Source organism: Etheostoma spectabile, chromosome 20 (genome assembly GCF_008692095.1).
Source record: "Etheostoma spectabile isolate EspeVRDwgs_2016 chromosome 20, UIUC_Espe_1.0, whole genome shotgun sequence".
NCBI lineage: Eukaryota > Metazoa > Chordata > Actinopteri > Perciformes > Percidae > Etheostoma > Etheostoma spectabile.
In genome coordinates this window covers 1054781-1070752 of record NC_045752.1, presented here as the reverse complement: position 1 = coordinate 1070752, position 15972 = coordinate 1054781, and the positions used below count along the sequence as shown (strand labels likewise).

The following is a 15972-nucleotide window of genomic DNA, read 5'->3' as shown; positions in this document are numbered from 1 at the left end:
CGGCCATTAAAGCTGCTTCTGTTGCTTCTATTTTTAGTATTGATGTTGCACCGAGAGTGGAGGGTTGAGAAGGGGCCCCAAAGCTCATTTTTGCCCAGAGGCCCCGGCCACTAGGAAGTTAGTCCGGCCCTGAATTCCTGAGTGGAATGCAGATGTCACCTTGCAGAAAGGAAAGAGACCATAAAACACTTTTGTCACAGGGTCGTCACCTCGTGTGTGTGTGTGTGTGTACGTGAGAGAGAGAGAGAGAGAGAGAGAGAGAGAGAGAGAAAGTGTGTGTGTGTGTTTGTGTGTTTGTGCGTGCACGCGCCAGTGCGTTGGCGCGCGCGCCGAAACGCGCCCTCCCGTCAGAATACGTCATCAACTTCCTTGTCGAGAGTTGTAACGCTAGTTGTGTGAGCAGATCCAACGTTAGCTCCGCAGGTCGAATTAGCAGGCTATCTGGCTTCCACTACTGGATAAATCCTAACTGTTACCTACATATCATTGGAGAGGAGTTCATCTTCTGGCGAGGTAGCATGAAATATCATTTTACTACTTATTCGCTTTTGACGCCGAGGAGCTAATATAAACCCTATGAACGTTAACTAACAGTTAGCAGCTGTTAGCTAGGTCGGTAGCCAACTATGTAACATCAGTTAACTAGATATTTAAATAACTATATCACCGTTAATATGCAGCTAAAGTCAGTGTAGCATCTGTATAGCTAGTTGTAATGATATTTATGTTTGGTCAAGATATTTCGACTCTGCCCATATGGATTTTGTTGATCACCAGTCGGGGATGGAAACATTTAGTTAGCTAGTGTGCCATTACTCAGAGCCTCTGTGTGACAAACCTTCCAGTGTTTGACAGCTAGCTATAACCGGTTGTTACAACTTGCTACAAAACTAATGAAAGTTGTGTCTTATCTTGTCGTGTCTTTTTTTAGATCATGGCAGATTTCTCGGTGAGTTCAAAGGATTACACAATGTTAGCGGTTAAACAGATCTTTAACTGTTGACACAGAGACTCAATTTCGTTTTGTGTTCTGTTTTAGCTGTCAGATGCCTTAGGAGACAACACCCCAAGCAATGCAAAGAATATAGGAAACACTAACCCGTCTGCCCCTGCCTGTAACCCTCCACCACCGGCAAACCCAGGATGGCCAAGTTCAGCCCCAGGAGCTCCCACCCAGCCCTCCGCTCCTGGTGAATACGGTGGATCATCTGGCCCTGGGGCGCCTGGGCAATTCCCATTTCCATCTGGTCCTGGAGCACCAGGGCAGTACCCAGGACCTCCTTCAGCACCTGGTGGGTTCCCCCCTGGTCCTGGGATACCTGGACAATACCCACCTGCACCTGGAGCGCCAGGGCAGTTCCCATCCAGCCCTGGAGCCCCTGGGCAGTATCCTGGGCAGTATCCTGGGCAGTATCCTGGGCAGTACCCTGGGCAGTTTCCTGGGCAGTACCCTGGGCAGTATCCACCTGAAGGAGCTCCAGGACAGCTACCCGGAGGCCCTGTTTCTTATCCAACTGGACCATTTCCTTCTGGACCTGGAGCTCCCCCTGGGCCTTATCCAAATGTGCCTTTCCCAGGCAGTCAGCCAGGAGGAGGCAATGGGATGTACGGACCAGGTGGTCCAGGTGGATTCCCCCCTCCAGCTGGCCCTGGCTCTTTCCCTGCATTCCCTGCTGGAGGCTTTCCCCCAATACCCACTGGGTCATGGGGACCACCCGCAGGCGGAGGCTTCCCTCCTGCCCCTGGCCCTTTCGGTCCTGGCCCTGGGTCTATGGGTCAATACGGGGGGCCTGCCGCTCCAGGAGGCATGCTGGTGAGTACTAACACTGTTTTAAAATAACATTTTGTTGCTTGCTTGCTGCATGTCCTTTCCGGTGTGTTTTTGTTCTGGTGGGCAGTGAAGCATCTCTCTTTGGGATTCATGGTGGGGAGCTACAACCAGCCTCCATTCTTACTGACACCAGCCACTTTAGTAGGTCACTTGCTATCATATAGCTATTGATTCTACTCTAGCACAGGGTTTCTTCTAACATTTTCAGTGTGACTGATTTGGTGTCTGCCTTATACTGCAGCTGGTTTCCTACATTGTTGGGATTTACCACTGGAGGGTACATTTTCAGTGAGCGTTTTACGCCCCGGCTTGTATTTGGATTATTGTGTTCTGTATCTTGGGCTCTGCTGGGGTGCAAAGCAAAACATGAAGCAGATTCAACAAATATAAAAAGAGTAGTTATCAAAAATGTATTCTTGTCTTTCAGCCCAGACATAATCCACCATATAATTGAAAGCAATGAACTCAACTTTTCAGTCGGACAAGGACATCACTTCCGGAATCAACATATGGTTTGATAAGGCTACACGTGAAAATGTGGCAAAGCCTATATACACAATATACAGTTAGGGTTTTGTGTTCAATCTGCCTGGGCGATGTATTGTTTTAATTAAGTGCAATATGATTTAAAATGACACCTTTACACAGAATTCATGTTTAATGTATGAAGGCACTTTTATATTCTCTGATAAAATCCAAGTATGATTAAAATGTGTGTGCTGATCGTCACTATTTTCACATTACCTTGTCATTTTTGTACATGGTTATAATTTAAAGTTTTGATTTCTGTCAGTTTGTACAGTGGATGACTAGTAATAATGTTGAAAACTGATTTTACTTACTTTGACTTTTTCTGTCGTTGTCTTGACTAGTCATTGTAAATTGCATCAGAGTGCTGAACTAAATGGAGATGGTGACTCATTGTGGTGTTGCATTAGGAATGTGGGCAGGGTCAAAGTTTTGTATTAACTAAAAATACCTCTGCAATTTTGTGATATTTAGCTCTTCAGCGTATTAGCAATACAATGTGTGAACAATTCCACCCTTACCCCTGGGTATGTTATAAACAGGGTAAACACTGTTTATATTTGTGTACCTTTGCCTAATAAACAGTCAATCACAATTTCCCATTTTGCATTTTTTTAACTTCATTTTTAAAAAATAACATGGTACATGTCTTTTTGTGATTTTAAAAATCAAAATATTTCTTACAGATGGCGCCGTTTGAGCTCCCACTTCATGCTGGTATTTTGCCACGCCTTGTAATCACAATAGACGGGGAGCCTGTTCCTGGTGGAGACAGGTAGGAACTACAATCATCCTCTAATTCTGCTGTCGTGATGCTCTCTGAGGAACATAACTGGATGCCTGAGAAATAACTGCATCCATCCTAATCCTCCAGACCATGGCAGTGCTGTCGTCTTCAACACGTTGTTCCCACCGCTGTAACATCTTGCTTGCCTTTCACTGTTTTATAGGACATCTTTGACTTTACAGTTGTTAATAACAGGCTGTTGTTGGACATTGAAATGATGAAAATGAAAAAAATCTCTTCTAAAATAAATGATCATTACTGTTTGTTTGTTTTTGGTTCATGCTGCGTTTAGTTTTGTATGAATTGTGCAGTGAAAGAATGATTCGATGTCAACAGCACTAAGTCCTGATCTTTTTTTTTTTGCAGGTTCCAAGTTGACTTCATCAAAGGTTCAGATGTCGTCTTTCACTTCAATCCTCGATTTCCCGAGCAAACAATTGTCAGAAACTCCAACCTAGGTGGATGTTGGGGGCCAGAGGAGCGGGAAGGAGGCTTCCCATTTGTTCAGGGACAGCGTTTTGAGGTAAAGTGTAGTAGTATAGTAGTAGTAGTAGTAGTAGTAGTAGCAGCACTGACACTGTGGTCCGTAGTTTATACATTTTACACATTATAGAGGCTTATAGTGTTTATGTCAATGTTTTTACGTTTGTGCTTGAACTCAAGATGATTTTGGTCAAGTGAGCATTAAAAAATGTTGTGGGTTTGATGGTATAACACAATATCCATTCAAAGGTTAAAGTTGTATCCCCTTGGTCCACAGACTTTAGCTGCCAAGTGAGATATAGCAGAACTATCCAAAAAAAGTCTGAGAGTCTGAATGCTATTTACAAGCTGGGACCTCGTAATTATTATAACTTTGAAATTACATGAACCGGCATAAGAAGAGGTCTAATCAGCCAGAATAAATGAAAAGGTTCAGTAACATTGTGACGTGTTTAACACATCTGTGTCACATGATAGTATGATTGAAAGCAGTGTTACAGGTCTATAAAATCTGTACTAACCTATTCATATCAGTGGCAGACATGCTGTTGAGTCAGTAGGAAATGAGTATTAGTCTCCCAGATCTCAAACTTGGTTAACACAGCTTTAAAGGTATAAATAAAGACATTTGTTGCATATTTTTCAAAGTAATTTTCCTGAGTTTTTTTGTCAGTTGAAATCAAAAAGCTAATTATAGCTTAATGTCATTAAGTTGCCTTTTTCATTATCATTTTACCAGTAATTAGTTTCTCATTGTATCTTTTGGTCTGATCAGAAAAGGCTGATCACATTTTGCTAGAGCCCAAAATAGTCTATAGCCATGACGTGACGTTCCGTTGCCGAGGGAAACGCCGCCGGATTTCACTCATTTGGGCTTCCTTTGTGTTGGCATTTTAAACTCTGGTTGATTTCTGAGGACTCTGGTCAACTGCTCCTCAGATCTCTGCAGGGTAAATCCAGACAGCTAGCTAGACTATCTGTCCAGTCTGAGTTTTCTGTTGCACGACTAAAACTACTTTGAACGTACACATGTTCCACCAGAATGATTGACGATGACGATTGTGAGTTTCTCCCATCCTGGAATGCTTTGTGGACTAGCCAGATCAGAAGGTCGGATATATATATATATATATATATATGCTCAACCTATCAGATTTTGTCATGAGTCATTTTGTACCCACCACTTTTTTTGAAAACCTCCAGCTCATTTTAGTTAAAAAAAAAAAATTCATAACACACAATTCTTGAGCGACAGATGCCAACAAATCCACAAAAATCTGTATCTCCACAGAGCAGGCACAGACACAGCCGTTGTGCTGCTGCGCTGGTTACACGCTACTCTACAACACCTGTCGGGACATTTCAAATGTGGTTTAATGTACCTCAACAACGATCAATCCTCACCATATTTCTCTCTCATATTGCTCCTCAGCAACCACTGAAAACGGTCAAAATAATCAAACTAGAAATTTGGTGAGCATTGATCGCTGTCCAGGTACATTAAACTGTGTTTAGCGTCTTCACAGTAGCCTCAATGAAACAAACGCTTAATGTCAGATAACGTCCATAATTATTGGACTTTGGATTAGGATTTGGATTTTTTGGATAATTTTCAGTGGTTATGAGGGGTAATATGAGAGAGAAATTTGGTGAGCATTGATTGTTGTCTAGGCACATTAAACCACATAAAGCTTTTTCTATTTATTAGGCTCTGGAAGCAGAAATGCTTAATGTCAGATAACATCCATAATAATTAGACATTGGGTTAGATTTTTTTACAATTTTCAGTGGTTATGAGGAGCGTTATGAGACAGAAATTTGGTGATGATTGATCGTTGTTTAGGTACATAAGCTTTTTTTACGTTATGCATTTTAGAATGCCCGACTACTGCTGTTCTTCATCACAACTACATCAATTACAGGACAGCGTCTTTCAAAACATGACCTGCCCGAAAGAGAAAAAAAAAAAGAATGCGTCAATGTACCCAGCACTTCTGGGAATGCACATTTCAAACCAAACTGATACCTGTGTGTGTGTGTGTGTGTGTGTGTATATATATTGAATTTACTATCATAGAAGACAACATTCTTTTTTATTAATTTTTTTTATTTTTGTTAAAAATATAGGCCGAAAATGCCTAAAAAATTATCTTTAAAAAAAAAATTAATCATCAAAAGTATTGCAGATTGATTTGCTGTTGACCAACTATTGAACTAATTGTTTCAGCTGTAATTGCATTAACCCGTGATAACTTGGCATGATGTGCGTAACCTTAGCATTGCTCTCCCTGCAGCTGAAGATCCTTGTGGAGGAGGACTCGTTTAAAGTGGCGGTGGACGGCACCCACCTGCTGGAGTACGAGCACCGAGTCGGCGGGCTGGAGGAAGTGACCCTGCTGCGTGTGACGGGAGACATCATCCTGCACAGCGCATCCCCGAGCATGATCTGAACCCCAGAGCTGCTAAACCACATGCTGTACAGGAGTCCCGGGTCACACCTCACCAGTGTATTTGAAATCCTTTCAAATACCTTGATGGAGTTTTTGAGGCAAAATAGTCAGCGAAGTGCAATCTTTGCCCACCTGGCACTTAGTCATTAATACAGAACAGATGACAGATTAACCCAGGGTTGCACACTGTAATCCTTTTCCTTTCTTTTGCTGAATGTTTTTTTTTTTTTTTTTTTTTGCCACTCTCAAAATCAATATATTTTATGACATAACAGTATCAAAGTAGTGAATGAGATATAGTGCATCTAAAACCGGCGTTTTAAGGAAATACTAATTTATACCAAAAAGATTGTAGGCTGAGTTGAGCATCTTTTCCACTAGTATGCTGTATTTTGTTTACAGTATGTGTATGTTAATTATTCAGTTCTTTTTATCAAAATATTGATAAGCCTTTGTAATGCATGGGTGTGATGCTACATATACACACACACACCTACACCTACACACCATACTGGCCTGCTAACATTCAGTGGGCTAATGATGAAGTTTCTTCATAAGATGTATTTATATACTGAGCTCCTCCTTTCTTCAGTATTAATCCTCTCAGGTCTCAGACCGGAGGGTAGCGCAATGCTTTCCGAATTATGATTTCATGTTGAAGTCAAATCTATTGGTCTAAAAAGTGAGGCTCAAATTAAAGTAAAACGTTGGAAAGGGGAAAGGAAGGGATTGGGTCTCTGATTTGTTGCCAAAAATAACTGGTACAGTATTTTGAGATGATATGCTTATAAATAAAGGGCAACAAACAATGGCTGATAATGCTGTTTGATTCCCAATATTGTAAACTTTTAACTTTGAATGAGCTGCCTGCCTGTGCACATAATAAATACTAGTTTCCCTGTTCCCATTCTTTATTTGACCCAAAGTGAAGAACACTAATTCTGTTTGCAGTCAAAATGTTTTATTGGTTCAACTCCTGTGCATTTGTCTTTGACAGTAATAGAATCATTATTTAATTAATATACCACAATTCATTCTTTGACTGTTGTGTAAGTGCTTTAAACAGATAATTAAAATATAGTTAAGAATTGAATTTGTAATACATACTGCGGAATCAAAGTTAGAGATGTAGGTACTTTAAAGTATCACAAGTACTAATACTTCTGCATAAGTAACATTGTAAATGCAGGACCTTGCTTTTAGTGGAGTATTTTAATAGTGTGGTATTGTTGTTGCAATACCACAATCTAAATACTCCTTCCACCACTGGTTATAAATTAATAATTAGTACTTGTATTAAATTACAGTATGTTTATGTGGGAGCAAATTCACTGTAGTCCTACAAAAATCTTAAAACACACTACCATAAAAACAATGCAATCGAAGTAGAATTAATATATGTAGATGGACAATAAAATGAGTGATACATGTATTATATGTATCCAAAGTACTTATCGCTGATAATACACATTCCATTATATGTAAAAGTGTTAAATGTAAGACTTTTACGTTTAATGGAATATTGTTACTTTAAAAAAAAATCTAAATAATTCTTCCACCACTGGTATGAAACATTCCTCCCCACTACGCACAGAAAATCTATAAACAAATATTTAAATTTGCATAGAATAAACCCAGAATAACAGTAGCAATGAAGGAAAGAATAAAGTGAGAAACTATTTTTTTGGGGGGTAGGATATACAGTACAGTTATATAAAATATAAACCTATACATGTATATACAAAGAAAATATGTATAGGTTATTACATCAGTATCAACAATATAAATTATGCTTTAGTTAAAAATTAGGAATCAGAAATATTTGGTTAAGTGGGAATGAGGGTGGTGCAAAGGGTAGTGATACTTTATTTATATTTATTCTAACCCAAAACACATTGACAAAGTGTTTTAGATGGTGCAAATAAAATCATACAAAATAAAATACCCAAAAATATCATATTAAAACAGAAAAGGCATTTTGGAAATGAAATAGTGTGGGGAAATTAATTAAAAACTGTTCCATGTAAACAACAATTCTCAGAATCAGTGCAATGTATAGTCCAGTGTGTAATCTAGAAAGATGCAGAGCTGAGGTTTTAACATCAATAGTAAAAGTACATAATATCTTGGGAGTCATGGATGTGTGTTGTGTTTTCCGTTCCTGATTTGCCTCCGTGCTGTGGAACTCAAAGGTCAGCCTGCAGTACCGCCTCATCCCGTCAGGTGGCAGCACACCACAAACCACCGACAGAACCGAAGGAACCAAATCGAAACTCCTCAATGAGTTCACCTTCATATAAATAGTTTGGTCCCCCCTCCTCTGAAGATCGCTCGCTGTCTTGACAAAATGAATGGCTCTCTGCCCTCCTCACCCAACGTGGTGGACATAACACTGAAGCGAGGATCGGCAGGTAAGAAGACCGGATAAGTTGACGAGCAGTTAGCATAACGTTAGCGGTTGCGCTACTAGCTAGCAAACGTTACGTAGCAGCGTAAAAATGAACGCTTGTCAAGCTAGAGGGTATCCCGAAGCTAATGGGCTGATTTGCGTATCCAAAATAACAAAACCTCATCCCACCATGTGTTATCGTGTAGTAAAGTAGAGGAATTAAGTCGGGAAAGCCGGCTGAGTTCTTACAAGTTACTTCAATTAACAAAATAACGACGAGTCCTCTTTGGCGCTGTTAACATCTTTAAAAGTATCGCCACTGCCCGGCCTGTCATATCGTAAGTTTGTTTGGAGGAGCTGCACGGTTCATTTAGCTCCATGAGAGTAATGTCGGGTTTACACTGTGTTATGTAACGTTTGTGAGGGGCAGTTTTCTCTGAATAGCATTAGGCAGTAGGTTACAGCGTTGCAATGATTCCGCTTGCACTTTGAGCCTTTGAGATAAATGTTGATTGAATCAGCAACGTCTGCCTAATTGCATTTGTGACGATTGAATGTGACGCAAAAGAAACCTCGATTTCCTGCCTGTGTCTGTTTTTTTTTTTTTTTTTTTTAGGCTTGGGATTCAACATAGTCGGGGGCGTGGACCAGCAGTATGTAGTGGCTGACAGCGGCATATACGTGTCCAAAATTAAAGAAGATGGAGCCGCTGCGTTGGACGGAAGACTCCAAGAGGGGGACAAGATCCTGGCGGTAATACATGTTGACTTGATCAAGGGTGAAGGACACGGGTGTAACCTTGGTCTGGAGACAGACAGACAGACCTTGCCCCCACACCCCCAAAAGTTTTGTATTTAAATCTCATTTCTACATAAGTTAAGGGACTATGTTGATACAAAATCCAGAAAATAGTTGGAAAAAGTTGATCATGTGATGATAAATCCTTCCAGAAAGAATAGTATTAACTACTATGTGTAAGCAAACTGTATCTTACATTCTTTGTTTTAAGAATTTGACAAGTGTCTTGCCACGGGCCCAAGTAAGTGCAGTGCCATGTTTGACGTTGTTTGGATGACAAATGCAAAAGATATCGTTAAGTATATATGGGTAAAAGAAGCACGCATTGGCTTTTTACAAGCGCAGGACCGGATACAGAGAGGGAAGGTGCTACGCATTTCCATGTCTATTTGCTTTCTAAACTAAAGAAAAAGCCATTTGCCAACACTAAATATCGAACCAACTCCAGACACTATGTAGTATTAAGTTGCTGTGAGCTGTAGCCTACACAGAGCACTTTCCATCAGACTCACCCCGGGTTAATGAAGTCTACTGCTAACTAATAACATTACTGTCCAGCCACTAAACCTGTGTGTAAAACACCTCTGCTAAAATGTCAAATTCGTTAATGATCACATGACATGACACAAGACAACACCCTCGCTCTCTCTCTCTACACACACAGTCCAGCCCTGATCTCTGAGTTGATTTACCCTGAGATGGGAAACTCTGAGTTTTGGGTTCTCAGAACAGCTGATTTAAGTTGGTTCAATCAACTCAGTAGGTTGACTCCGAGTTAAGCCACCAGTATAAAACCGCAGCCTGAATGGAGCCATGATACAACAATTCACCATGGTGTCAATCACAAATAATTCGGCCGGCATACTTGATCCCTCTGGAACTACTCATGCGCACATACAGCGAGTTTGAGTGTATGTTTTATTTTAAAAAGCCAATACAATATAGTGTATTAATTTCATATTTAATCAAAGGGAACCTATAATATTACTGGTACAAACGGGAAGGGTATTGCATCTATAATATAACTTAAGTGCAATCCTGTGGGGGAAAACGTAAACTACTACTAATCCCATTCTGAGGCTGCAGCACCATGTCATTAACAGAATTATAATGTATAATCATTTAATTCTTTTTAATGGCTCTCACTGGTTTGTGTCCAGGGGAACACTACAACAACCTTTCCGAGCGAGGCACACTTTTCTGACTGCTCTGCATTTGCAAAAGACAGCTCTCTCTCTCTCCCCCCCCCCCCCCCCCAGTGGAAATTACGCCCTAGGTGTAGGATAGAGAAATTGAAGCGGTGGAAGAACTTGAATGTTGCAGCTGGTAAAGGTGGGGTTAATTTTAATGGCTTTGTATACTGCTGGGTAGCTTTAATAACACAGCATCATTTAGTAGTTGATTGTATTTGATTTACTAATCTGAATCTGCAAAGCAACTCCAGCTGTCCAGATAAATGTGGTGGAGCACAAAGTACATTATTTAACTCTATAATATAGTGAAGTAGAAGTATAAAGTAGCATAAATATGGATACTTAAAAGTAAAGTACAAGTGGCTCACTTAAAGCTATATTGCGTAGTTTCGGTCGCCCCATGAGGAATTCTAAGTAATGACGACAACACTGTCGGCGCGTCCACATGATACAAGCCTTCTGTGATCAAGCATGTGTCCACACCCCTCCCCCACGCACTTGCTCGCAGTCTTGTTAACACAGTCATACTGAGAAATCCAGAGAGTTGTGTGGAGCTGATAGTCTTAATTAGCGTTGTAGCAACTCATTTGACGATAGCTTGACTGTAACGGAGGTTTATTAATATCAAAAAGTTACACACTACAGCTTTAAGTTTAGTAATAGAGTAAATATACTTTCCTCCACTTTTGATTCATCCCCTGATTGAACTGAGTATTTAAATCAGATCTAGCTAACTATTATGTTTGTATTTGAAGCCAAATGCCAACCATTCCTTTGTTTCAGCTTCTCAATTGTGAAGCTTTGTAATTTCTCTGTTTGTTCATTTGAAAAACTCAACGTCTGTAAGGTTTTGATTGCTGGGCGAACCAAACTAACAGACGTCATCACATTTCACTTTCGGAAATTGTGATGGATAATAGTCAGCTTAGTAGTCGAAAGTCAGACTAACAGCAGCCAGGGCCTGAAGTTAACTTTTTTAACGACACAGTGAGTCCATCCAGCAGTCCATCGTCCCCTGCGTTCATGGACGTTCGTGCCTTGACCGCGGCGGTCTCTTCCTGAAGCGCAGTCTTTGATAGTTTACAACTTATCGTGTGTAGGTGACTTTTTGATGATTCGTGGTCCTTTTTTGCTTCTAATTTTAAGTTTTTAGTCTCGATTACAAAAGGATTTGACTTTGCTTTCTCTGAGCTGTACACACAAGCGTCACTGCAGCACATTTGTTCTGCACTGCTGTCGTAAATCAGCCCCGCACCAACCATGCTGTTGCCGCCTTTTGTCCACTTTGTATTAAAACGTATTCTTTTATTGTTCTTTGACTCATGCTCATCTTTTTGTTGGTTATTCGTTTTGGCCGCCCTCTTTACCCCATTAATGTGCCGCCACATTTTTAGCTAAAAATCCAACAAAATGGCGTACTTCTTTGAAATATAAAAGAACAGCATTTGCAAAAAAAAACCCTAATGAATCACTCAATCCTCATTGGCTACCTGCCACATTGCCAGCTAAATTCACCCACATTTGGCTGGTGGTCGGGTGTTGGTTTCAGGCCCTGACTGGAGTTCAGTCATTTGATCAAAGTGAAATGGAATGAAAAAGCACTTCCTCATTGTTTTTTGTTTCTTGTGGGTTGTGTAGATCAACGGAATTAAGCTGGAGAATCTGGCACATCAAGCTACAGTCGAGCTGTTCAGGACAGCAGGGGAGGACGTGGTGCTCCGGGTTCTGAAAAAGGTTGGAGGCAAAATTATTCAAAATGATCAGCTTTTCCTAGTATTCAAATGTTTGAGTGGTTTGTTGATTTTTGTGTATTTTTGCTTTATTGTCCACTACAATGGAAAATTGTCTTTAGCTCACAGATACATACATTAGATTAGATTCAACTTTATTGTCATTACACATGTACAGGTACAATGCAACGATACATACATACATACATACTACATACATACATACATACATACATACATACATACATACATACATACATACATACATACATACATACAGATACATCCTCCTCTCCTCACTCGGGGGGGAGGAGGAAATAGGGCACAGAGGACAATACATACATACATACACACACACACACACACACCCCTGGACTTAGATTAATACCGTGACACTTTAAGACTTAACACTGACACTTTTGATTGATCATTTATGGTTAATATCATTTCATGTCTTTTTCATAGCCAAAGGTTTTTGTTGTTATTATTACTATTTTAATTACTGTTATTATTATATTTATACTGTCTTCTATACTGTAGTCTTGATAAAACTGATGCTGGAATTTCAATTTCCTTGCGCGAGTCATCCCAAAAGCTGCCTTTCCCATGTTGATGTAGTGTATTCATTTTTTATGTTAGTGGAGGCAAAGTGCCCCCCCACCACTGTAAAACACAATGGAAAGTCCTGACCAATCACACATCCTGTAGTTCCTCTGACCAACATTTCCTCCAATAAAAATGGTCCCCCAAATATTAAGGCTCAGTCCTTACAGTAAGTTACCTGGGGTTTGAGAAAAAAAAAAAAAACACTGGATCTTTGTGAGCATATATATATATATATATATATTATAATATATATTATATATAATATATATATATATATATATATATATATATTTCTAGACTATAAAACCACTAAGCAATTCTAAGAAGAGTGTGATGTAGTTATTGACTGTCAAATATGTGATATGGTATGTTTTTATTGTTATAATTAATTCCCCCATTTAGATTTTTTTTTTTGGGGGGCTTTTTTAATTGGAGGGAGAGAGGGAAAGCAAGATAGGGAGAGAGGGACTCAGAAAACTTAATTTGGTAAAATTAGTGGTGGAATGTCTGAAACCCTTTTGGCGGCAGGTTTGCCGATCCTAGCCTCACTGCCGTTGCTTTGGAGACTTGGATTTCCCTTTTAAAGCCATGCCAGTGGTTTTACATGTTTTATCTATTACTGTTTTATGTATTCTATTCTAGCTGTCCATTCTAGCGAGCTAGGCATTGTTTTTCCGGTAAATAGAATTGATTTGGCAGACAGTCGTTGAGTTTTCTAAGGAGAGTTAGTAAAGAGGCCAGAACGCCTAAAACAAAGTTTGTCGTCAAATCGTCCAACAGAATCTTTTCAGCCGCAGGACTGAAGGGCAGCGGCAGGCAACTTTTTAACTTTCCATAAATCTGACATTCACGCACAGCCATTTTGAACCTCTCTCGCAGGCTTTTGTTTTCCTTCTTTACACAGTCACTTCCATGACTCCTAATCATGAAAGCCTACGTTTCTTAGACAATGACCAGTAGTAACGTCAAGTAAGTTTGAATTTGATCCCTCACTTCTTAGAGGATTTCTTGAAACTGAAACGTGTGTCCAACACCAGAATGTAGTCCAAGCAAACTGAGTGAGTGAGTGAGTGAGTGAGTGAGTGACTCCACTATGTATTTTGGATTTAGACAAATAAGAACGGGTGCATTTCTGCAAAAATATCACCTCCAGTGCAGCTGTAATCATTGTCCTTGTTTTTATCTTTGTGTCTTGCAGTTTCCCCAACACATGAACGGACCCACAGGCTCACAACCCGAGCACAAATCTCCAGTGTCTTCTCTGGGTATACTGGCTGCCTTATTGGGAGTTGCAAGCATCTTTGCATTCATTTACATTCAAAACCACAAGAGGCACTTTTAACGAAGCCGCCGTTGTCTGTATATTATTTTTAAAATCAAAAACTTTGCTTAAGGCCAAAGAAAAAGAGGGGAAACTATAAACAGTAGATTTTTTTTTTTTTTTTTTTTTAAGTAGCTGTTGGTGTCACTGATGAGTTTCTCCATGTTCATGTTTATCATGTGATTAATGGTAGCTGCTCGACACCTTTCCTATGCAAAAGGATCCGCTCTTACCCCACAGATTACTTTAAATGGATAGCTTTGTGATTTGTAAGGAGTAGAAGGATGCACATTCCTGCTGCCGGGCTGAACTCAGGCAGAAACAAAATGGCTGCCCGTATACAGAAGTTGAATGCGAAATACTTTTAAATCCCTGGATCAAGTCCGACTGGCTCTAGCTTTAGGGTCCATTTCCAGACCTAAAGACTGTGTTGTGTTCAGGCACTCGTAGGCCTCTCTGTACCCCCATCCCTGAATGACAGATCTGTCTGAGGGCCAACAGGAGGAGACTGAACTTTCAGTTTGTCAGGGTTTAAAAATGAAGGCAACTGGGTTTGATTTTCATATTCCATGGTGCACAGAATCGTGAGAAGAGTTGCATCCTGCTGTGCTGAAACAGCCTGCAGGTAATGTAATAAATTGTCTTGTACTGGACTTCAGAGTGCCTTTTTCTGTCTACTCCAAGCAGTGGTGGTGTTTGCGTCTTCGTGGTCCTTGTCGTGATCAAAATGAAAATCAACCTACTGCATCCAGTAATACATTTATAATTAAAGGATGTTGCTTGTGATAATCTCTATATTTTGTCATCAAATCCCATAAAAAGCCCCAAACAAACAGTGAGTTATTCCATCTCTCAATACTTTCCAACGTCCTCAGTCTATCCGCAGCCACTTGGCCATTTGTTCAATGCATAAATCTTTAAAAACACGTCAGAAATACAGCGGTGCTCATAGGTTTATGAACCCATGCTAAAGTTGACTGAAAAGAGGGATGAAAAAAAATCATCTTTTGGAAATTGATCTTAATGCCTTAATTTAAAAAAAGAAGAAAAATACAACCTTTAAGGACACAAATATATAATAATAATATATAAATAAATAATGTATTGTAATTAAATGTTCTTTCTTAAAAAAAAAAAACGGGGCATAAGTATACACACCCATAAGTCAAATTCAGGTAGAGGCAGGCAAATTTTTTATTTTTAAAGGCCAGTTATTTCAGGAATCCACAAGAAAATTGGTGTCCTTAAAGGATGGATTTTTCAATTTTTTTAATCTTTTTTTTTTTTTTTAATTAAAGCATTAATGTCAATTACCGAAAGACAATTTATTTTTTTTATTCCTCTTTTTATTCAACTTTAGCATGGGTTCATACACTTATGAGCACCACTGTATATAGTCTGAGTTTCAAAAATTGCTCTGTCGGTGTCAAAAACAGCTGGACGCTGTAGTTTGTATCTTAGCAAATATTCCTCAAACAAGAGAAAGTATTTCTTCGGGACTTTTCAGAGGCAAATTAAAGAACACACATAATTTGGTGAGTTAGAAAGTATTTAGAGCAGCAGGGCGGTGTATATGTGAATAACTGACTAACTCGTGGTAATGAAGGAATAACGGTGTGGATCATTAATGTGGTTCTCATACTTTTTGGAAAACAATAGAGCTTTTTTTTGCATGAAGAATATATCAGACATTTTTTTTTAAATGTTAATTCATTGTTGGTTTTGGTTCTTTAATGGGATTGGTTCACAGTAAGAAAAGTATAGGTTCTCACCAGACTTGTCCTTTCAAGCTAAATGCTGCCATGTTTGTGTTGTGCGTCACGGCCATTTTAAACTTTTTGCATTGAGGCCAGTGC

General features: G+C 39.6%; 2 protein-coding genes across 2 annotated transcripts; both read left to right on the top strand.

The window, feature by feature from the left end:
* Positions 1–276: 276 nt before the first annotated feature.
* On the top strand, positions 277–6982 carry lgals3a (lectin, galactoside binding soluble 3a). The gene is made up of 6 exons (XM_032499739.1): positions 277–513; positions 932–949; positions 1040–1813; positions 3046–3134; positions 3513–3669; positions 5924–6982. Exons 2-6 carry the CDS (start codon positions 935–937, stop codon positions 6077–6079), a joined length of 1191 nt encoding a protein of 396 aa, XP_032355630.1. The 5' UTR covers positions 277–513; positions 932–934; the 3' UTR covers positions 6080–6982.
* A 1308-nt stretch (positions 6983–8290) lies between these two features.
* Positions 8291–14186, top strand: synj2bp (synaptojanin 2 binding protein). Its single transcript, XM_032499768.1, has 4 exons — positions 8291–8490; positions 9085–9221; positions 12098–12193; positions 13994–14186. Exons 1-4 carry the CDS (start codon positions 8427–8429, stop codon positions 14135–14137), a joined length of 441 nt encoding a protein of 146 aa, XP_032355659.1. The 5' UTR covers positions 8291–8426; the 3' UTR covers positions 14138–14186.
* The last annotated feature ends 1786 nt before the right edge of the window (positions 14187–15972 follow it).